This window comes from Corvus hawaiiensis, chromosome 26, assembly GCF_020740725.1.
Source record: "Corvus hawaiiensis isolate bCorHaw1 chromosome 26, bCorHaw1.pri.cur, whole genome shotgun sequence".
Classification (NCBI taxonomy): Eukaryota; Metazoa; Chordata; class Aves; order Passeriformes; family Corvidae; genus Corvus; species Corvus hawaiiensis.
Window position 1 is genome coordinate 9505146 of NC_063238.1, and position 24900 is coordinate 9530045.

At 39.6% G+C, this 24900-nt stretch overlaps 1 protein-coding gene across 4 annotated transcripts in view; it reads right to left on the reverse strand.

Annotated features, from left to right (window-relative positions):
• The window catches only part of PDE7A (phosphodiesterase 7A), a 76168-nt gene extending 52844 nt beyond the window's left edge, over positions 1-23324 (reverse strand). For 2 of the 4 annotated variants that reach the window (XM_048287209.1, XM_048287210.1), the window contains exon 1: positions 23100-23324. In XM_048287209.1, the coding sequence (XP_048143166.1) occupies positions 23100-23237 (138 nt within the window). In that variant the 5' untranslated portion in view covers positions 23238-23324. The remainder of the gene's footprint in view (positions 1-23099) is intronic. The other 2 variants (XM_048287207.1, XM_048287208.1) reach the window with 2 other exon arrangements.
• Between the last annotated feature and the right edge of the window lie 1576 nt (positions 23325-24900).

Consider the following 24900-nt stretch of genomic DNA (forward strand, 5'->3'; position numbering starts at 1 on the left):
GTCTGCATGACAAACTAAAAATATCAAGACACTGTTAGTTTCATTAATGTTATATGACTTAGGCAGTAAAGGGCAAATCTGGTATATTGGATCGTAATTATCATATTAATGTAGTGAACTAATTTTACAGAGGAACTTTTGGAAATGAGCAGAACAAAAAAATTAGGCTAGATAAGCAACCCCTGAAACACATTTGGAAAATGAGGTAAGAGAAAGAGAGGAGTAACTTGCATGATTGTAGCAAAATTCCAGGCTTTTCATCATTATGTCAGAGCTGGGAGTTCACAGATCAAAAGGCGTACAGCACCACTTGCCCCGTTTTCCAGGGGAAAGGAGGATCTGTTGTCAGTTACTTCTCCAAATATTATGGAAGACAGACACAAGACCTCAATATAATTAAAGCCTTTCTCATTTTGACAGAATTTTAGGACTCGTGGAAATACAGATGATCATGCAGACAAAAGAATAGTAGAAAACATTAAGAACACTTTTTGCTTTAGAATAAGTTACTGAATATGGATGTCATTGCTCCTGAAGGGAACAGTACTGCAAGTGCAAAGAGTACTCCCAAATACATAGCTAAAAAATGTAGAAAGAAATGCAACCCAGTCTGTAGTTCAAGATCCCTGGGGTTCTGCAGGTTCCACGGGGAGCCACCCTGTTATACACACAACAGAACCTTGCCTCTCATGCTATAAATCAGTCTACCTCCACCAAAATTGCCCCACTGTCTTCCTTATTGCTTCCTACACAAAATTACAAGTTGTCCCCATGCCTCTCATCAAAATTTTCCATGTGCAAACAATGCACTCTCACTCTACTGTCCCCTCTTTTGCATCATATTTCACCAAATAGTGTAGGAGAAAAGGAAAAGAAAGGTAGCACATACTGTGGCTAACTCATTAGCCTGGGTGAAGTCCTATCACACACCATACCAGAAACTCCTTGAAATCACCAGTGAAAAGCCCAACTCTCGGTCCTTCATTTACTTTCCACACTGCAAAGAGCAAAAACTTTTCAAATCCTAACAATAATCAATTCATTTTCAACACTGAGCTTCTTATTCTGCTTTGAGATACGCAAGTATTTATAGTAAGTAGTTTTTATGTCTTTCAAGGAAGTTTCAGACATGTCTTTCTAAACAAGCAATACAAACATTTTGGAAAATATCCTGCATTGAAAGGTATACATGGCAACAAATCATTAGCCAAAACAGTCAGTTTATTATAATCTACACTTATGATACCCTTAATTTTAAACTCACCCCCAAAAAATATTAAAAAAAAAAAAAAGAGTACAAGCAATTCTCCTACAGCACATACCTGCTGTTGTTTAATAGACTAAGATTCCATTCTGGTTTTTCACAGAGTTCCCAAGTCAATTTATGCCCGTAAGTTGTTGCACCCATAACTAAGTCATAATCCTTTACTTAAAAAGTAAAGTAAAAAGTAGAAGGTCTGAAATGGCAAAAGGCTTCACATACTGCAAAGGGCTCAAACTCCAAAGGCACAATTAACTTTTTCAGTGGCTCCTCTAAAGCATTCATCAAAACTATCAGAGCACTTCACAAACTGTTGCCCACAGAAGCTGTGGATGCCCCATTCCTGGAAGTGTTCAAGGCCAGGCCGGATGGGGCTTTGAGCAACCTGGTCTAGTGGAAAGGGGGGATGGAACTAGATGATCTTTAAGGACCCTTCCAACCCAAACCATTCTACAATTCTATGGTAAGTATTTATCCTCAAACTCCAGCCCAGCATCAAGATCAGAGCCCAAACATCAGTTCTTCTGGACACACAATTTAAGACTGCTAGAATTGTATTCTTCCATTTTTTAAAATCACATACAGCACTGCTCCCCAGCCTAAGTATCTCCCTCTTTTGTGAGGAGGTGAAGGAGAGGAAGAGGGCAGGAAAGGCAAATCAGGCTGCAAGATCTCACATCAAGCTTTCAACAAATGAGAAGCATAAAATCATGATCTAGGAAAAGCTTGATGTACATGTCGATACTAATAAGCAATTACAAGATGGAAGCATGAGAGGTATCTTTTTCTCCAGAGTGGCATTTAACTGCCTTTTAAATACACACAATCCTTCATTCTTCTCAGACAAAAAACACAAGGTATGGTTAAAATGCTTTTCACAACAAAAGCAAGTACATTTTTACCAATAAAGGAGGTAGAGATTTCCTGTAAAACATTATGAAAATTAAAATCTCACAATGCATTGATGTAAGAATGTTAACATGGATTGCAGAGGCAAATGAACTGTGTGTTTCCTAAATGCTGTGATTGTCTCTAGAGTAACATCCATAAGGGAAGAAAACTTATTTCACAACTTTCCTGTTTTGCTTCAATTAAAAAAAACAAACAAAAAAAAAAAAAACAAACAAAAAAAAAAAAACAAAAAAAAAAAACACAAAAAACAAACAAACCAGAAAAACCCAGAAAAAAACAAGCCAACAACCAAACTATGAAACTATCGGTCAGAACATACTTTACCCATATAACTTAAGAAAGAAATTAGAAACTCTACATTCATGTCAGAGATCACTTCTGGTGTTTTAAGATATAAACTACATACATAACCCATAATTTCTAATTATAGAAAACAAAAATCTGTTTCAAAAATTAACACATTTAAAATGTATCTTGAGCAGTAGAGAAATAAATCTTTATATCGAGATATACAAATACAATCAGCATGTAAGCTGGAAATGAATGCACAAATTTAAAGCAATCATTCTTAACCGGTGAGCAAACTTTTTACAGAAAGTAGCACAATGCAAAAAAAATTAAGGTAGTTCTGTAAACTGATACATTTTTATCCTTCTAGACCTGAGATACTTACACTTTTCCATGAACAAGTGAACTTTCAGCACTGTTTCTATTATCAGCAAACATTTTTATTTTATTTTCTATTACCAGCACTGGCGGTTTCTATTATCTACAAACCCAAAAGTTCAGTAAAAATGTTTAAAACTGTGGGTTTAGCAGTAGTCTGAAGCCATTTCCTCTAGGTACACAATGCCTACTAAGGTTGTAAGCAGTTTAGTAATCAGGGCTAGGTGTGGACAGGGCATTAGCCATAAAGCAATCTGTCCTTAATGATGCGAGTAAGTTTTCAAGTGCACAGTTCATGCCAAAATGCCTTTGATTCTGAAAATTCAACACTGTAAAAGCTTTGAACAGGTTAGCCACAAGAACACTGCAGAGCGCTAGAGAGCCTCCTCCTTTATAATAATTGAAATGAGACTAAACACTGTTTAAATTTCCTTTTTTTAATAAAAATAATTGCTTGATGTTTTAAAAATCCACAGGTATAGGACAGTTTATCTGAAAAACTGATGCTTCATCCTCAGGTTAAGGCTTGTTTTTAGTGGTACAAGACTACTTCAAGTAAGTACTTCCAGCCCACCCTTGAACTGAGAGATTGCAATGCTGCACAGGGTACAACAGCCAGGGCCGGCACTGACTTGCACCTCAATGCATGGACATTGTTGCATCTTCTTTTTATTCCCGAATTTTGCAAAAGAGGTTTCAATGTAACACTCAACATCCGAGAAGTAGAAGTATGACCAATAAGCTGAACTCCTTTGGTGGCTCCAGCCTCCCCCATACCATGGGCACGTGCTACAGGAGGCTCACTGCCCTTCAGCTGTACACCTTTCAGCCTTCCACTGAAGTATGGCTTGTCCTAAGGCAATATATATTATTCCACCTCTTCCTGAATCCAGACATGTTGTGGAGAAGTGGGACAAGCTCATACAAATGCAAGGCTCCTGAAATGAGGAACTGGAGTAAAAAAAAAACAAACTTATTTTTTGCAAGTAATGTTGACCACAAAAACACAGCTTTGAAATCAGAATTTTAACTTCTTCAAGGGTTAGAAAGGCAAGTCTATTATTGTATTACAGAAAAATACTGTTTGAAAAACAGCCTACAGTTGTGAAATGCACAGGATAAATTTTAGTTCGCATCAAGCACTACTTTTTCATGTTAATACTTTTCCCTTTTTTGTAGGGGAAAAAAAGACAACTAGAATCTAAGAAATGTCTTTGAATGCAAAGTTATAAAGGTCACAACAATATCCCCCACAAAACCACACGAAGGGACAATAAGCTACCTTCTACTGACAGATGAGATTACTGGAAATTCTCACAATATTTCCATGGTAATCACTCCATACAAAATGGAATTCTACAGGGTGAAATTAAGCAAGTAGCTCAGCAACACCCAACCCCTTCCTCCCTACAAATTAAATTACATCATAAACCCCTTGAAAGAGGAATTTATTTTTATTTATTTTATTCTCTAAACAAATATCCCAGAATACTTATTTGTTTTATTTTTTCCTAGACATTTTTTACCATAAAAATATATTCTGACAAACTCCCCTGATGGATTGCTTTGCTATTTTTTTCTCCTAATAACTCTGTATAAATCATGTCCCACAGTTTGATAATCTCCCTTTAAAACTGAAAGGGTGATGATTTCCGTAACTGCCAGTATTTTTATTATTTCAAACATAAAGGGTGAAACATAAGAAACCCAATGAACAACTGAATAGAAAGCCCCCTTGCTACACTATAAGACTAAAAACAGGAGAGAAAGTTTAACACTGACATTACTTATTTTTGTTTGCTCTTAAGACCGAAAAAAATGGGAGGTGAGGGAGGTCTGAACAAATCTTTGAGACAGAAATTTAATTTTCAAGGAACCACATTCAAATTTGCATCATTGTCAAGGCTGGGGAAGCTCACCTCTGGCTTGTAGTGAGGCATAAGAACTCCTGAAATATGATGAGCAAGCATTCTGCAAAGCCAGAAGAGTAACTCACCTCTTCACAGGAGCTGGGAGAAGTGACTGAATTCCTAAATCTATAAATGTCAACAGCATGTGTACTCTAAGAAAGGGGAAGCCAACATTCGTGGACTTTTGTTTAGCTCATGACAATTAACCACCTGCAGGTCACAGCTAAGCATTACCACCACCTGCTTAATCCAGAAGAAACCTGGGCTCCACTTCACAGTTCACACAAACAGGGAACCAGAAGTGAAGACAGGCATACTTTTGCCTCCCTCAACAAGCAACAAGCACTCTTTTTTCACCCCTGACAGTTTCCATTTTGGCATGCATATGCAAGAGCACACCAGTTTGGGCAAACTTTTTATAAAGTAAGTATTCCATTTTTCTATATTTATCAATGTGAACTGCCAGATATATGGAAATCCTTCAGAGAGCAACTTGGTATCACGCCAAGCACATCAGCAAGTTCTGGGCACTGAGGTGATTTGATACCACAAAGTCTAGAACAGACTCTGAGCTTATGAATATGGGAACTGCTTCCATGTATGTGCTAAATCTGTACATATCAAAGCCTGCTACATGTGTGCAGGAGCCTGCTCTGATTCCAAACCCCTCTCTCCAATAGACAATATCAGGTGACTCATTTCCTTGATATGCACATGCATCATTTGAATGTAGGTAAGAGACCTTTCCTTTACAAAATGCAGGTGGTGCCAAACTCCATCAGACCAAATCAACACCATACCAGTGATGTCCCCTAAAGTGAAAACAGTCCTGCTAATAATAACTTGGCATATTCGATGTCAGTACACATTCCTGAAAAAATTATGGGGGGGGGGTGGTTGGAGGACACATGGACAAACAGCTGGAAGGGAGGTAATCCTGCTTTCTAGGTCACTTTTTTGTACCTATAGTCAGAACTGACAGGCAAGCTACCAAAAATATTCAACATGAAAGCATGAAAAGATCACCAAATCAAGAGGGGAAAAAAAAAAAAAAAAAAAGCTAAAAACATGCATAATGTCAAGCATTACACAGATTCATATCCTGAGTTTTGCAAATAGCCAAGAACTAAAAAGGCAAATGAATTCTGTAATTACCACCAGTGAATTAACATGGTCCTTAGATGTGTTGATATAAAAGGATAATTCAGTACCTATAAAGACAGTTTAATCTTTAACAAAACTGATAAAACTATCTTCAGTATCTTGATATAGGTGCTATTTAAATCTACAAAACCCTACTCCAAGTAGGACATCAATTTTTTTTGCTCATACTCCTGGCTAGATTTCTGCAACTATCAACAGCCCACAACTGAACTCAGACAACACAATGAAGGCCTCTGAGATGTCAAGGCTGCCAGATTCTGAAGCTGTGTGATGACTCTACATTAGGTTCTGCATTGTCCTGGCAAAAGAACACTCTGTGTGCTGATGGAACCACCATCATTAATACACACAAGAAGTTTTTCATTACAATACAGAAAAAATGTAGTCAGGCATTAACTAGTGAGGTTCTTTCCATCCCCCAGCCACCCCTGAAAAGTGCAGATCCTCAAATTCTCTTAGAAATCTTCTATCAAGGGAGTGCTTTCAGGAATAGCAACAACCCATGCCAAAATACTATCAGAATAATATACTTGGTCATAATGGAATGGCTAAGATAAAAACCTATTTTAAAAAGCATAAAACATTTGAAAATGTAGTAAGTACCCATCAATTTTATCATGTAACATCTATCAGTGTTTGTAATTTAAAGGCATTAGGATTCCACTTTTTTCATCAACAGAAAAACAGTAAAAGTTAATTGTTACAGAAATACGGAGAATTTTATGTGAAGTGTTAAATTACTGAAAACATGCAAACTTGAAATGAAAGCTTAAAAAAGAGGATAAAAACTATGATCTCCACTACTATGAATAAAAGCCTAGGAACAAAAATGTAAATTCCAATAGCTGCAATTATGATGCTTCACCTATTGCATTTGAATGAAAGCAACAGGATACAGAAATAATTATTTGCCATGATGCACAAAGCATTTTTTAAATCCAATTATTTAAATCATTATCATCTGCAAATAAAATTAACTCATCATATTACATAACAGGTATAAGGGTCAACTTCTAAGGAAAGCATTTAACTAGTTTATGCAACCTTGGAAGCTCTTGGTAAAAAAAATATTCAGGTTGTAACTGGAGTTGTTACATTTGTCAGTTCAGATACAATTTCTGGAACACTGCTCCGTAAACCTTCACTGCACGGCCATACTTATATTCCAGACAACACCAACAGAGATAGTCCTACCATAAAATCAGTTACTTCACTTCTCCAAACAACAAGTAACAGACACCGTGGAAAAAACCCCTAGAAGTTCACTTCAGAAAAAGCTGTTTTGTTGGTTTTTTTTTTCCCCCACTTATCTGCATACCCTGAAAACAGTTTTCAGAAAGAGACAATACTGAAAACATCCTGTAGGTCTCATCTTCCAGAAGAGACCTTAATCACCAGCTTATTCGGCTTTCATTCTTCCTGCTCATTTTCTTACAACCACACTTTCCTTGCCTATACAAGAGGTACCGCAAGTTCTTAAGTAACTGACATCATTTCCAAAGACAAATCACCTAGATGGCCAGACAAAGCTGATTAAAAAGATACAGTACATCCATACCAGCTTCATTTGAATGCGTGGGAGGAACCGACAGTGGTGCCAGCACATTTATGTAATGTGGTCACTGCAGATGTTCAAACGCTTTGAGTTGTCAGCTGGATTTGGAGATACACATCACAAAGCAGACTGGCAATTTAAAGAAGAACCCTCCAGGTGGTGTTGTGTGGATTTTAACATGGCAAAACATCTCGAAAAACATGCTGGGATATCTACCATATAGAACAGGTTTTAAAAACCTCAATGACACATTCCTCCATGGGCTAATTAGAATTAATTTGTGCCCCATGGCCTCAAGAGTTGCTCCTGGAATACTTAAAACTCCTTAATCATCTTTAAGAAGGCACCCTTTTGCCATAATTTGGTCTATGACTGTAGGACAATTTAAAGTAGCAAACCTGAAAATTCTAAATTCCAAAACTTCTTTATTCCAGAACTTGTCCATCCACGTATAACATTTTTAAATGTGTTTATTTCTTTTTGAAGTGTGTGCCTGACAGAGAGAATGAATAAATAACCTCATCTGTCCCTTTACTACTGCCAACAGAAACCAGAGGGCTGCACTTGGGCCACCTTTTGTACCCTTACAATGAATCAAAGGACAAGAGCAAAGAATGTATAGTTCTTAAACACCACTATACAGGAACTCCTGTCTCAAATATGTGAAACATCTACCCATGAACATCCTCCTCCCCCCCCCAATTTTTTTTCCTTTTAAATTACACACTCAGCTATGCCTTTTGCCTGTCCTTCCTACTAGTTTTACACATTCAGGTATTTTTCTCCTTCGCACTGCTGTTGAAATATTTTACCTCTGTGTTTTTAATATCAAAAAGTACAGCTTACACTTCTAAATACCACGTTTTCTTGATGAATTCTAGTTGAAGTTGTAAAGTTAAAAAAAAGACAAACCAGCATTCTTAGACAAGAAAGCAGGAGATGCTGACTTTATGTGCTGCATTTTGTGAGTATAAAGGACATATTATTGGAGTTTTCACACAGCAGGATGAAGACTCAGCATTACCAGGCACAGACCTTATGCATCTGTCCTGCTTGAAAACCTTTAAAACAAGCAGCTTGGCAGTCCTTTCCTCAAAATGCTTACTAATAAGTCAAATAATAAGTTAACACTTAGATACTTGAAATATACCCAGGAAGGTGAACATTCATGAAAGATAAATGCAGTTGCTATCATGCCAACAGTATTTTAATGTCTATGGAATACTAAGAAAACATTTTATTTTAAAACCAGAGATGGATTCTAGTCTAAAGCAGAAGACATCATGCTGCTCTCCATAGCAAAAAACATTCCCAGTAATCAGAATAACCCATGATTGCTGTTGGAGGCTTAAATAAGTCTTGGAGATACAGCATAAAAAAGTTATCATCAAAGACATGTCCTTTTCTAACAAAGCAATTTTTCACAAATAAGCATAAACACATTAATTTCATTCAGTGAAAAAGCTATACACCACAGTTCGAAGTGAAAGCAACACCAAAGAGGCCAGCACTAATGCCTACTGCAGTATCTGCGCCAGAAATTCTGTGTTACTGGTTCTGGGCCCCCATTTGCACGATCAAGACCCAAAGTATTTGCCTTCATTCTCAACCCTCTTCCATCTCAAACAGCAGCATCAAAGATTACAGACTAACCAGACCCTTCTTCCCTAAGCATGAGTCCCTCTTCCCCCCAAAAGTATAGGAGCAGAACTGTTATTTTCTGTGGTAGACAAAAGAGGCTATAGGAGAGCCATTAAGACTTGGAAAGGGAACTTATGTGTCTGCACAGCTGAGGTGGGAACAGAGATGCTGAAGGAGACAGACACTTCAGTTCCTTTCAACCAGATCACACAGGACACAGGAAGTCACTGCTGTAAGGGCAGAGAAGACTAAGTCCCTTATCTCACCTAAACTCCTTGTACAATGTCTCAGCCCCAGAGAAGAGGTTTAACAGTATTTTGACTTCTAATTTTATTGCAGCATTATTTTTAATAACAGTACTGAGAAAGATTTAAAATGCAGACAACCCATGCATATTTCAGCCAAGTAAGTGCAACTATCTAGTTCAGAAATGCAAACTGGGAAAAAAAGTATTTAGATACATAAGGTTTAGACTTGCACACTAGAAAATTAAAGAACATAATTACTTCACTAATTATCTATTTCAGCTACAAAACCATTTCATCTGCCTTGCAAACTGCAAAGCTCCCATCTTTGTTGAATCCAAACATTACATTCTCGAATGCACCAATTAATTTTCGCTAATATGTTTCGTTTTCCTGAAACAGAAAATGTAGGACCATGGACTGATAAAACAGTGAAAACCTGCAGGATGCCTGGGATTCGTATAAAAAAATAAGAGACCAAAAAAGTACTGCAATGACATGATATGATATTAATTCCCTTTCTGCATATAACCAAGCTTTGCCAGGTTAAGCATGAAACTTGACTTCAAATAATTTCAGTTTGTTATGGGTCTAAGTAACCCATATCAGAAGCCTCCTCTGGATATCATTGCCCTGGTGCTTTTACCAAACCCCTTCCAATTGCTAAACTGTGGACTAAGGACAAAATCACATTTTCACAGTCTCCCTTCACAAGCTATTTCAGGCCTGTACTCTCTACTGGTTGACTTTGATGTTGAGACAGCAGTCAAAGGAAGAGTATGGTTTCAGAAAAAAAATACAGAAACTAAAAACTGTAAACAGAGTCTCCATCTGAACCTTCAGTAGAATGAGGCCCACTTCCAAAACCAGGATTCTCTTTCCCTGTGTACTTGCTTTTACAAGTCACTTCAACCCTAAGTAAAAACTACCTCTCCTCCCAAATTACTAAACACTTTAATAACCACACTCTGAAAGACGCTGTCACTCCATAGTTAGAGCACAGTTCTCACACCTGCACCTACCCAAAGCCAGCATGCCATCCAGAAGCAGGACTGTTAAAGCTGCTGGTGAATTATGTGCTAGGCACACCTCAAATGCGGTCTCTTTATCCCAGTTGCATGCAGGCAGCAGTACTGGACCTGCCGGAATTCGAGACAAGGCAGCAGCACAGGGAGCCCAAATGGGAGGCACAGCACCTATGAGACAATACCATAGACCAGATGCATGTGAAGCAGTTCACATCCTTGTGAGTCCCCAAGAGAGGCTTCAAAGACCACTGGAACAGAAGAGTAAAATCTGTCACACTGCTCTGAAAGTGCTAGAGGCTACTGTATGTTTTCAACAAAGATGAGAAAATTGATACAGAGGCACTGAAGAAGCATTTGAGAAGCAAGCTCAGTGTTGGAAACTGTAACTCAGCAACTATTGCCTCACTGGAGGCCTCTCCATATCGTGTAGGCGCTGCCATGCTCTGCAGCACAATCTCTTTTTCATTCCCTGCAGAGAATTAGCAGCATAGCCCATACCCCCCTACAAAGAATATCGGGTCATGAGAAGCGGGGATGAAAGCCTACACCAACACTACAAGACAACACATATACACACTCCTAGGTGTCCATGGAAGAGTTAAAAGCTCACAGCTCGCTCTTCCTGACAAGAGCCACTTCCTCCTGTTTCCCAAAGCATTGACCAGTGGAAGCCCTAAAGAGCAGAGATCTGCTTAAAACTTTATTATGTATTACTCTAACAAATAGACTATACTTTCACAATAGATCCATTTTCTTTATTTACCAAACATTTTCATTGGCACCTTTAGAGTGAAGTAAAGCACAAGGCCTCATAAAGACACCTAAAACTTTCACGGACAGTTTCTGAAAGGCTTTATCTGGGCATAAGCCACCATGCAGGAACGTGAAGAAAGCAATGCTACAAAGCAGGCAGCAGCAGAGGTGAGAAAATACAACACATGAAACAAATGTGTGCATTCAACAAAACCATACTGTTTTCACAACAATCTCATGAAATGCAGGGGTAATATTCTGCTATCGCACACGTCACGCAATTATCTGATCTTCACCTTCTCCCAAGGGGAACAAATCCCAAGAGGCACTGGTGGCACATCTCTCATACTGCCTTTTGTCAGTCCTCAGTCTTTGCTCTCACAAGTACTACAAAGGAGATTTCAGGCATGACCTGAAATCTATGTGGTATCTTCTACAGCAAAGATGAAGAGCTACTAAGAGAGGACAGCCATGCACATCACCTTTTCCATCCTCAAGTTTTACTTCAACTGCAGAACCATCATCTGCTACTGATCCATTCTCTTCTCAAATGCCAGCATGCATGAAATGGAAGCCAGTATGTTTACTGCCGCAGCTTCTTCTCTTCCATCACGATCCAGTAAACGTATCAGCAGTATGGCCTATTATATCTCCTGTATGTTGACAGCTCCCAGGAATGCTCTCCTGGTGCTACTCTGGGCAGATGGCATATGGCATCCCAACTTGCTCAGGGCACTACTCCTAGTCCAGGGGCTGGGTTCCACACAGGCCCCTAATGAACCCACATACAAATACCTCCACAGGACTGGATGCACTTCAGGACACGATTCAAAATAATTCTGCCAATCAACATAATCAGCATACTGTGTGCTCTACTAAATTCAGCAGAAATGGATGGCTGAACAACTGTGCACACATGTACACAGTCAATCCAGATTTGTTTGATCTGGCAACTCAGTAACATAAAGAACAGCAATTACAGTATGACTGTCCTTGGCCTAAGACATGCTTCAGGGCAAGCTCTACAAAGGAGATATCTAACAACATATAACCTGGAAACAGGAAAACCAAAAAGACTAAGAAGAATCCCAACAGTTACCTGACGTCATCCTGAAGCACTCCCAACTGTAAAACTAATGTGTCATTCTAACCAAAAGCTTCTAAAACCTCACCATAAATTATAAAGGCTAGCAATCTAATAAGTAAAAATTTCTTACTTAGAAAGATCAAGTGAAAGCAACAAATATTTCCAAAATTGTTATCTTTAGGATATTATTTTGTCTTGTGACTTGATGGTAGCAAACGGTACAATGAATACTGTTTTTTTCACTTTTCTGAATCTATGCAGCACCCACCATATCTTTACTCAGTTACCACATTTTCATATATATTTATATATTTATTTTCATTTATATATATATACAGACTCACTCCCACATACAAACACACACTAGCAGGCCTTTTAAGTATGCTAAACAATTCTCCAAAGACAAATGATAGAACTGAGCCTCACGTTCTCACACACTTCATTTATAAACTGTAGCAACCGTAGCTACTTTTCATTAAAAATATGCACAGAGGAAAGACACAGTTTCACATTAAAATAACCTTACATTTGTACATTATTTTTAAATCACTATTCATACAGACAAGAAAAACAAAAATTTTCTTATTTTGAAGTCCAATAAGCCAAATTTTGAAATTGGATTTTTTACAGGTAAAAAAATAATATAGATTCTTTTGACTTAATGTACTTAATCAAGCATTTGTTCAAAGGTTATCAATAGTCCTTTTAAAATGTTCCTTATCAAGTCAAGTCTATCTAATATCTGAAACACACAGAACCATGGACTCACCTAACAAAGATGAAATTACAGATTTTGAAGCTGTGTGAATAATAATATATAAAAGACACAGGGGGCACAATGCTTCCTCAGAAATACTAAATACCTGAATACAGTGCACTACTTGATTTGAACACCACCACGGAATTAATCAGCCCACTCTTGATTGCTGAGAAAGTGAAACAATTCCACACAGTTGTCAGCTGTTCTGGACATTCCTCCAACTGCAGTGGAAACAACTTGAGTCAGTTTTGCCACACACTGTGTGGCCTGTGCCTGCATATCCCTGCTCCTTCTCTTGCACCAGCACTCCTCAGATCCCGCAAGAAAACCAGGGAGAGACAAACGAGCAGAAAATTACTGCTACAAAAATTAAAGGGCTTTCTGCTGCTGCAGGTCAGCAAACTGGCTTTCCACAGGGTCCGAGGAGTGCAACTGTCAGCACTAGAGGAGGAGTAAAGATAGGCAGCTAAAAGGAATTACTGTGCAAGCAATACTGCCTACATTTAACACCACAAGCACTTTGGAACTATGACTCCAGACACTAAGTAAAACTCTTACCTGAAAAAGAATTTCCATTTAAAAATAATATTAGTAATAAAAACTATGGCTCCTGTCAACAATAATCACCAACCACAAAGCCTCTCCAAGCACCAAGCACAGCATTACAACGTGTCAAGGCACAATTAAAAAAACTGCCCTCCTATTTTTCATGACACATTAAACACAAAAATCATTGTACTTAATTTTAACAATCTTAATTTCAGGAGCGTCAGAAACAAAAACCCTTTGTAACATGTATTATTACACTAAGAAACTAGCTTAAGATGTATTTTTTAGCTTTATCGGCCTTTGTCTTCTCCCACCCTAACCAGACCCTTTGCCACCTACACTCAGCATAAGAGAAAAACTTGATATCCTGACTCACAAATTGCTTCCAACACAATCAGATTTTTCAGAATGTAGCTTCTTTCCCATGTTCTCATATAAATACAACAATATTAAAAAATAGTCTTAAACTTCATTAGTCTTAATTTTCTTTCCTATTTATTCAGTCAATCATGAATAATAACTCCTTGTCTAATCCTCTCAAATCATCTTTCCTAACAAGCTTGTGAAAATGGATTAGCCTCGTAGTGCACAGCTGATTATTTCACTTACAGTCTATTGTATCAAAAGGTGATAGGTGGAGAATTTTAAGCAAGGGCCTTTTATTAAAACAAAAAAAGAAATCCCTTCAGGCCTCAACTTACGATGGAGGGCACGGCAAAAGTAACATCATAATAATCACAAGAAAAACAAAAAACACAAGGTAACCATAGCTTCAACCATTCAACACCCTTAAGGAGATGAAGCCTTTCTCCTCTTTAAAATAGCCTGAAAGTCAATACAGATCACAAAGTACAAGCTCAACACAAAGTCAATACAGATCACAAAGTACAAGCCCAACACAAAACTTCAGGAATTTAGCACCTGCAATTTGCTAGATTTGACTTCTAGTCTTCATTTACGGTAGGTTGCAAAATTCCTGCAATTATCTGAAGCAACAAAGATGTAAGGAGAAGGACTAGATGCAGAGGACAGCCACTAGCCTTTTTGAAAGGAGAGGGAAAAAAATTGAGGGGACAACAATTTTTTTTAATATTTGGGACATTATGAGCTTCTCAAGGTTAAAAACTCAAGATTATTCTTTTGTTTTGATTCAGGCAATGAAGCTTTACCATTTCCCCTGTCAATTTGTGAGTTAAATACTAGATGTTTCATCTGGATAAAAATATTATCAGTTTATTTTGTCCAAATGAAAACAAGTTAGGAAAAGCTTATTAAATATATTGTTTAACTCAGTGGAAAGTGCAGAAATTCCTATTATCGCCATGCTAAAAGAAATGTAGCTCAGACTTCACAACAGAAGAAACAGAACAATGGCAGAACTCCATAACAGATGTACAGTCTAGATCTCATAATAAACAAGAGCATCAAAAAACCCTGACCTTTACTTCCATATATAGACATTTATTTAGCAGTTTCATACCATGTTTGCAGCTATACAAAACTACAGATTTTTTCTTTTCCCAGTACCAGAAAAAGTTCAATTATTGCAGCTGAAATCTAAAGTCTAAAATTCCAAAGGTAATAATCAAGGAAATTTAAATATTCCAGGCTTTTTGAAACCTGGTTACAGGACTTCACCATTGCAAAAGTGAAGACAGGGCACTACTGATAAGACTCACACCCCTGCCACACACACATTTCAGGAGATTACTGTGGCACATGAACTTTACTGGAAAGTTTAAGAAAATGGAAGTGCAAGTTCATGCCTGACTAAACATGAAACCTCCTCCTCAGCAAACCATCAACTGCAGCATCAATATATGGGGTGTATTAGCTACAAACACAAAGCAAAAAATAACACAGGCCAGTGCCACTCCTTCCATGACAGCTACAGTTCCTCCACTACCAAACTATGCTATTCAAAGTAATTTTTGTAAGAGTGCTAACTTTTTCTGATCTAGATGTATAACTGAGTCCCTCAGGAAATCACTTGCTTGCCATCAACCTAACACCATATGTACCTCCATTTTTAAGACAACTAAAAACCATCACATCAGACAGAAACTTCACACAAAGTTTATAAATCCTTTCTGTTCCAAGGCTGATCCATCTCTTGAAGTCTCAAGGTTCCTATTATAACTTTTTCCCTCACAGCCTTGGAATACATTTCTGTATATTTTCCTTTGGGTTTTTTTTCCCTTCAGGATAGAATTGACCCCTTGCCCTAAAGAGAGCAACAGGCTGTATTTCACACGTATTAAATATCCAGTTTTATAAGTCAGAGTAGCCTCCAGCTATGTTTGTCATGGGGGGAGAAATAGGAAAAAAATCCCTATGACTGGTAAAGGAAACAGTGTCTTTCTTTCCACATACCTCATCTGGCAGAAAGGACAGGAAGAAATAGTGAAATATTCTGCTAATATAGACCTTTCTTTATTATTCTCATCGCTGCATACTCTTTCTGATGCTCATGCAGGCAGAGGAGGAAGGCCTGCTGCAAATCTTGGCTCTTTCACAACTTCAGCTACGAGCTGAGAAAAGAATTCACCCTCTACCTTGTGATGAAAAGCAGACTCCAGGAATCTCTAATTATAATTATTGTGGGAGTGTGGTCAGGAAGATAGTAAATCAGATTGCCATATCAAAGGTGTACAAAGAGGGGGGAAGTGGGAGGAAAACAGGAGACAGGCTGCTGTAACAGAAGTAAAAAATTCTCAGAGAGGAGGGCAGGGGAAGGCAAGATAACAGCCACAAATTTATTTTCAACTAGAAAGAAAACAAAATATTTGGCTACAAATTCCTTACAATACAGCCAGGATGCAAACACACAAATAAACAACTCTCCAACTAACCCCTAAATCTAGTTTCCCAGAACTGCATTTTTATAATAAGATATTTTGTCTTTGGCAGGCTGCCTTGCTGGATTACACAGGGTGCTTATTTACACTGCAGTTACTTGTTAATGACATAATCAGAACAAACTGAAGAAAACTTCAAATCTGATAAAACTCAAACTCTTTCAAGGTTTCCTGTGCAGACTGTGTGCGTAACTCTGAACTAGAACTTGAGAGGTCTGTGTTCAATTCCTGGTTCCAGACACATGCTTCTTGTGAGACCCTACATGCATGTGCATGCCCACACCATATATTTGTGTTTGCTTATATAAAAAACTTTTTTCAAGCAGAACTGAACATTTCATTCAGCTGTGAATGCACACAAAGGATTATTTGCACTAAATGCTTTATGTAGTATGATTACCAAGATTAAGATTCAAATTTTTAGCATGTCCATCTTTATGCCTTCATTTACAAAGAAAAGATATTCTAATAGAATTCACTACATTCCTTCAACCATAAGATACAAGAATTTGTATCTTAGACACACATCTGTAAAATTCACATGTGGAAGGTACTGATACATGTTAACAAAAATTTACACAGCAAAGGACAACCAAGTTACTTTGGTTTCACACTTCTGGGACAAACAAACAAACCAACCAAAAAAATAAAAAAAAAACCAAAAAAAAAAAAACAAAACCAAACAACTAAACTAATTTGAGCTGTAAAATTACTCATTATTCCCATGCAGGTTCAACGAATTTGTAACAAAAGCAAATACAACAGATTTAGTCCAATCCAAAAGGTGTTTCACATATCTGAGCCATAACCTGGCACAACTTGGAAATGCAGTCATGAATCTGAGATCTTCAATTCAAGAAAATTACTGAGTAGATGTAGAAATCTACAATTTTAGCAGAAAACCAGTGGAACGTTGCAGATATCGAGTGATGAGGGAAACACAAGAAAACAAGAAGTTAATGGTCACTAACATGATAGAGAACTATTCTAACAGATCACCATTCTATTACTAGCATTTTTTTCCACCATAGGCTTTGCAAAAAATAAAAGAACTGAAGAAATAAAGATTCAAAATGCAGATGTCCTCAGCATTGTTTTCTACATGCCAAAACTGTAGAACACGTGTCAGAAAACTTACATTATTTCTATGATACGTTATTAACTCAAAACTGAGCTTAGTACCACATTGACTCGGAATTAACCCAGTTTGGGCACTGTTGCTTTTCTCAAGCAACCTAGAAAAACAGACTTACCTAGCAAACAGGGTTTTTTTTCAGGAAAGCTGCTGAAACAAACATCTGAATTCCAACAACCTGTATTTGCATGCTATTACTACATAATTAGTTCATATAGAATACTGAATATTCATACACTAATGCTGACTTCTTGTAAAATTGTTTTATGGCTAAAATTCAGTATTTCACAACTTGGGCACATAGCTATAATCTCTCTTTTCAAATCAATTTCTCTTTAAAGATAGCATCTAAAAATTGAGGTTCATACAAAGCACAAAACATACTATTATGCAATCAGGACAAAGAAGAATTGACTTTTGGTGATTTAAGACAATCTAATTAATGGGGACTTTAAACTATTATTCTGTTCAAATCTTACATAGACAATTATAAGCCATGAAATAAGCTGCTATGACCTTTTTGCTGAATCAAAGTACCAATGCTGCTTTACACTACAACATATGAAAAAGTTAATTGGTCATAAAACTCCGGGCATTTTAAAAATGAACTGCCACATAAAATTACTGTAGTGCATGAAAGCCTCAATCAGAGCTTGTCTGTGCTGTGCGTAGAGTCAGCGTCAGTCTCTCCCTCTCATATGAATAGATGCAATCTCAGCAACCAGACACAATAAATACATGATGAAGGGAATGGCAAGCATAGCAGCAACACAGAATTAATTCCAGAGGCTAGGAATGACAACATGAAAATTATTTTATTATTTTAGCTCATTAATTATTCATGCAGTAGAGATACAGGAAATGGCAGGAGAAATCTAATGAAAGAGCCAGCAATTGAGAAGCACTGATGAAGAGGATTAGAAAGGTATAGAAGAAAAGTTATGAAAAATGGTGGATGAGAAAAGAAAGGGGCTTAGGGCAAGGTTTCGCATTTAATAGTAGGGCAAACATAAGGCATTCCTTCTTCTTCTCCACTGCTTGTTATTCCTGGTCTAGCATTGCGGTGTGCTGCTTCCTCCTTACTAACAGTCACAATCATTTATGAAACTGTACAGTGAGTCAGCCAAGGCTGAAAAATAACCTGATGAAAAAAAAAAAAAGAAAAAAAGAAGTTGATACAACTAAGAGCAGAAGAGTAGAAAAGAGCAGGAGTAGAAATGAGCAGCTGCAAGAGAAAAACAGGTCATGCCAACACTTCTCTCAGCAAAAAGGTGCAACCATGGGATTGAAGACCAATGTCTATGTCCAGACCACATAAATACACCTCTCAACTGCATCTTTTAACTTACCATGCTACATGCAGAGCAAAACATGTTTGGATCACATCAGGTGACAAACAGTGACAACAAGAAATACATAGCAAATAGAAATACATAGCAAAAGGTGGCCTAAGCACTTTTCTAATGCTGGGAAAGAGGAAGTATACACCTTTCACTGAAGAATCAACCAATGCAGTAGATTTCCAGTTGCTCTTAGTGACTTTTTCCCCCCACTTCATCCCCCAAGTCAAATCTAGGATTCCATGTGCATGATCTACAGTTTATTGTTCAAGTGTATATCCCCTGAGAGTCACCAAGTATGACACTCTATTGCTTAAGTGCATGAAATGGAGATGCAATGAAGAAGCATCATGAACCAGGTTATCAAACACCAGGTAGCAGTACATGGTAGTGCCTGGTACACAGTAGTACTTGGTACTTCAGGTGGAGACAGTGCCTACATTTCTGAGATTCAAATGGAGTCTTCTATTATTTGTTCCATTCCTTCTTCATGCAATTTTGTCATTAGGAGACATTTTCTTTATCATCATCAATTTCACTCATTTAAAGACAGAAAGGCTAAAGCTAGATCTTTACTTCTATTCAGACACTGCTACTAGATACCACTGATGCCATTTTTGGAAGAACTGAAGAGACTGCAGAACCAGTTACAAAGTAGAGGCATGGAAATGAGTCAAAAATAGCAGGTTAGGCCAAAGTTTTCTTACTCATTTGTGATATGTTTATGTCAATTCAACATGGGGTGAGGGGGAGTGCAACGCAGGACAATCTAAAAGTAGCTTGCAGCAACGTTTGTGAAGTGGTTTTCATTATAAACCCTTATTCATAAAAATGCAGACTAAGAATTTTCACACTAAGTACAGTTCAAGAAATTTTTTTATTACTATTAACAACGCAAGTTAAAAACTAGATGAGGCAGTAAACCAAAAATTGTTCTCTGAAAACTCAGCTTTAATTTGAAAACATAATTTTGTAACACTTGGAATGAACACCATGAATGTATGGCCCAAAGTACTAGTTAACACCCACCTGATCTCACAGTGAACCTAAATTCAAATCTCATCCATGTGAAATGTCCTGGTCATTTCAACACTTACACATTCAAATGTCCTTAAAAACAGCTTTTAACACTAGCATTTAAAATTATTTCATATTTAAAGACAATTATTAACCAAACATTTGTATAAACCCATACAATAGCAGCATTTCACCTGACTGGACTTGAACAAGAAATATTACAAGTAACCTTCAGATGTCACCTTTATTATTTTTGTTGTAAAAACTTTGAAATTAACAAAAATTAAGATTATAGAGAAATAATTCATACATAAAAGAAAACTACAAGGAAAAAGGAATATGCCTTTCTCTACATTTATTTGGTATAGTAAAAGGTGCAAATTACCACAAGGAAGACTTAATTTCGGTATTAAGATAGAACTCTCTTATAACAAGAACAGTTAAGCACTATTAAGAACAGTTGACCAGTGAGATTGTGTAATTTCTATTACTTAAGGCTTTCATGAATTTCAAAAGCCTAGTGGTATCATCTTTTCCTTTAAATTGGTTCTGACAAACTTCACTAAGCCTATTTTATTCAAAGTGATGGCAGGAAGCTACCAAGCTTCCTGCTTGTGTTAGTTTTCTGCTGTTTTAGCGTACCAAATGAGCAAACACCTGACAAACATCAGAGATGGCATAGAGGAAGCAGTAATAACACGTGCCCAGTGTCAAGGCTTTTAACCTTCAACAATAATGAGTTATGTCAACTCACCTCATCTCGTAAGACTATATCTTAAAAAACAGATTAAGCAAACAGATTAGACTGCCAATAACACTGTAAGTACAATTTATCCTTCCTGGGCCTGAGAGGACTAGACCAGAATTCTGGAGGTCATTTCTAGCACCACTCTATTTAAGCTTCAAAAAAGCAACACACAGCCGATTTTGAACCCATGTAGTGAAACTTTAACAAAACAGAAATTTTACTTAATATATTAAGAGATAAATATTTGCCTGCTTAGGACTGTCACAATTAAATGGCATATCTAATGTAGTGTGCGTTTATCTCATGTATGTTTCCTATATAAAATACCTTATTGCTGGAAGGATAAGCCTAAAACATCTTATGACTCAATCATGTCACTTTTAATCCCTAACCAGGAACGCAATTTTCAAGACCTTACATTTTTCAAGAAAATCTGCTAAATGCATATTAGCTGTAAAATGCCGGCTGTATATACCAGTTCCTTGGGTACACATCTCCAGTTTTACTCCTATTGCTCAAAGCTAGCTGGAGCAGAAGACTGAAAATGACAAACTGATAAGGGTTCAGCTCTCTTTGAACAGGAACAAAACTGGAATACTCCGAGTCTTACAAGAGACTTGTAAGGTAAAGCTAAATTCAGGAGTTAGACAGGATCACTGATCTCACTGGTGATGCTTCTTGGTCCATCATTTACACCAACTTGTGACTGCAGGTCTGGTAGACCTATTCACATCCTATTGTTTGCAGGGGACTTCAGTGAAAAGGAAAAAAAAAAGGTAAAGCTGTACTCTAATCAGATGTCCAATAACAGCAAAGGCTTCCTCACTTAAATAGCCTAATTCCTTTTTATTAATTCGTAAACTTAGTTACTTGGTTTATGCAGACAGAATACTACTTGGTCAAGCACACATAGTTTCCTTTTCTTACAAGTTATTCAAGCACCTCTTCCTGGAACTCACTAATATACCTGCAGCATATTGGTCAGAAAATAAGGAATCCATTGAGAAGCTTGAAAGTTGAGGAAAAAATCCCAAAATACTTTAAATGTCAACAGCATATTTAATTTGGTAAGCTTGTATACATTTCATCCATCATCTGTTCTGGAGACCATACAGAAAGGAATACAACATACCACCTTGACAATTCTGCCTATTCCTTTTCAGAAAACCACGAATGCTTCAAACAAGGGAGACTCTTATCTGCACAGAACAAAGCGTGCTATATCGGGTTGGACTTTCAAGACGACTTATACGTATGGAAAAGTCACCATCACCAAGTACAGCTCAGAACAAGCAGTAAGAATGGAAAAGATCCTAACTTGGTTGCTACATGGAAAATTAATTTGCCATAAAACCAAAGATTTTATCAATTATTACATTTATACTCAGGGAAGGGAGCATTGTCAACATATGTTCATCTTCATTTGCTTGCTAATAATTATTCCCATATGCATTCAAATTCCTGGTCATTAACACAGTATTTTGTTGATTTTTCCTGTACAAACATACACGTGCCTAATGCTCACACACACACAGAGCTTCACTACTACCAAACAGGGGACAAAGCCAAAAGCTACTGGTAGCTCTGTACTTTCTACACAGATGTATGTGTAGCACAGCAAGTCATGAGAAAAAAAGTAGAAAAACTTAATAAGATACACCAAAAATGTGCAGAACAAAAAAATACCATTACACATGCAAAGACATAATCTTCCGTAAGGACAACATACTTCACAGCACTTAAACAGATCTTTCAATCTCGACATAGGAAATCCCTCGAAGCCAAAACGGGCTGACTCCCCACCAAAACATATGCTTTTCACCATAATTCCAGATTTTCTCCAGAGACTTCCGCCAGAATATAATTTTATCACTGGGTGCTGGGAAACCATACTAACGCACATCCAGAAATTTAGGGCAGTGCTCACAAGAAAAACCTGCCTTTTGTCCTGATAGTTATAATGACCTTTTTCACAGTATTTCCAACACGATCAGATGAAACAAAATACAGTACAGTTCACATTGTGACTGATGTAATATGGGCTGGGAACAATACCGTGGAAACGAAAAAGCCAAGGATCTTTGTCTCCTTCTAGACAGATTGCCAAGTCTCAATAGTTGGAGTGAGAAAAAGCAGAGCATCCCAAATAAAACACTGCAATGCATGTTCACCATTTCAGTAAAGTCGCTGCAGCTTTTGGCAACCCCATAAGAAATTTGCACCCTTCAAAGAAAGCCCAAGCTAAAAAGAACAGCTAAAAAACAGCCTTAGCTTAAAAACTGCAGGAGAAACAACCCACTGGCTGTGGAGATAAACCCCAAGGAGTTCAGCACTCGCATCGCAAGCGATGCTAAATAGATAACCCCAGCAATAACTAGTCATAAAAATATTAAATGCTGTATTATCTCGCCACCGCCGCCGGTATTCGGGGCAGGCGGACAAGGGCGGCGGGCCCGGCGGCAGTGCCTACCTGCGAGAGCTGCCGGGGGTTGGGGCAGCCGAAGAGCGCGGAGCTGGAGCTGAAGCTGATGGCCCCTCTGCGGCTGAGGACGTGCTGCGGCACCGGCCTGTCCAGCGGCAGCACGGGCAGCTGGTAACATACTTCCATTGACGAAGCCTCCGAGCGCCGGCCCGCCGCGGGGCAGCGGCCTCGCCCGCCGCACCTGCCCGCGCAGGGCTCGCCGCAGCGGGAAAGGACGGGCGGCGAAGCCCCGCGGGGGCCCGGCGCCTCCTCGCCGCCCCCGCGCCCCCCGGGGGGCCGGGCCGGGCCGCGCCGGGCCCCGCGCCTTTGTGCTTCGCCGCCGCCAAAGCCCGGCGGGAGCCGCCGGCGGGAGCGAGGGGGAGGCGGCGGAGCGGGACGGCTCTGTCAGCGCCCGGGGCGGCAAGTCCCGGCCCGCGGCCGCCGCTGCTCCCTGCCTCAGGCGCGCTACCGCCGGCGGGAGCCGCTGTCAGCCCCGCTGCCCGGCGCCGCGCATGGAGGGCCGGGGGCCGCGCTGAGGGAGACACGCGCCGCGCTTGCCCCTATTGTCCGGCACAGCCGGGAGCGGGAGGAGGAGGAGGAGGCGCCGCTCTGGCGAGGGGAAGGGGCCGGGCCGTCGGAGAGGGGACCCGGGGAGGAGGGGGAGGAGGAGAAGGAGGAGGAGGAGAACGGATAGAAGGAGGAGGAGGAGGGATGGCGCCTCCGCCCCGCCCGCGCGCGGCGGCCCGGCTGGAGGAGCAGGCACGAGCCCGGCGGACCGTGCGTGGGTCGCGCGGCTGGCGACACGCGCAGAGCAGCGTCATCACGTCACCGCTGCCCACACTCTCCCCCGTCCGCGCGCACCAGGCAGGGGCGGCTCGGCGGGCGCCGCGCGCCGCGCGCATGCGCCCTGTCCCCTCCCCCTCGCGCCTTCGCAGGGGCCGGGGGCGGCACCGCCCGCCTTCCCTGTCTTCGCTCCCTTTGGAGTCACAAAATCACGGAACGGATTCGGCTGGAAAAGGCCTGATAGATCATCGAGTCCAATCTGTGACACAACACCACCACGTCAACTAGACCATGGCACGAAGTGCCATGTCCAGTCTTTCCTTAAACACTTCCAAGGACGGTGACTTCACCACCTCCCTGGTCAGCCCATTCCAGTATCTAGTCACCCTTTCTGTGAAGAAACTCTTTCTAATGTCCAACCTGAACCTCCTCTGGTGCAGCTTAAGACTATGTCCTCTCATCCTGTCGCTGGTTGACTGGGAGCCCCATCCAGCTACAACCTCCTTTGAGGGAGCTGTACAGAGTCATAATGTCACCCCTGAGCCTCCTTTTCTCCCAGGGGACTAAACACCCCCAGCTCCCTCAGCTGCTTTTCAGATTTGTGCTCCAGACTCTTAAGCCACTCCATTACTCTTCTCTGGAGTTGCTCCAGCACTTCAGTGTCCTTCCTGAATTGAGGGCCCCAAAACTGGACACAGTACCCGAGGCGCAGCACTGCTTGGGTGAGACCCAAGGGGTCCTGGAACCCCCAGGCCAGAAAGGTGGGAAGTGGGGGTTTGACTCAGTACCCCTGTGTCATAAGATGCCATCCCCGAGGGAACAGCATGAGGTTGTGTCAGGAGAGGTTTAGGTCAGATACTGGGAAAAGGTTCTTCACCCAGAGGGCAGTGGGGCACTGGAACAGGCTCCCCAGGGAAGTGGTCACAGCACCAGCCTGACAGAGTTCAAAGAGTGTTTTGACAACACTCTCAGCCACGTGGTGACTCTTGGGGATGGTTCTGCACAGGGACAGGAGTTGGACTATGAT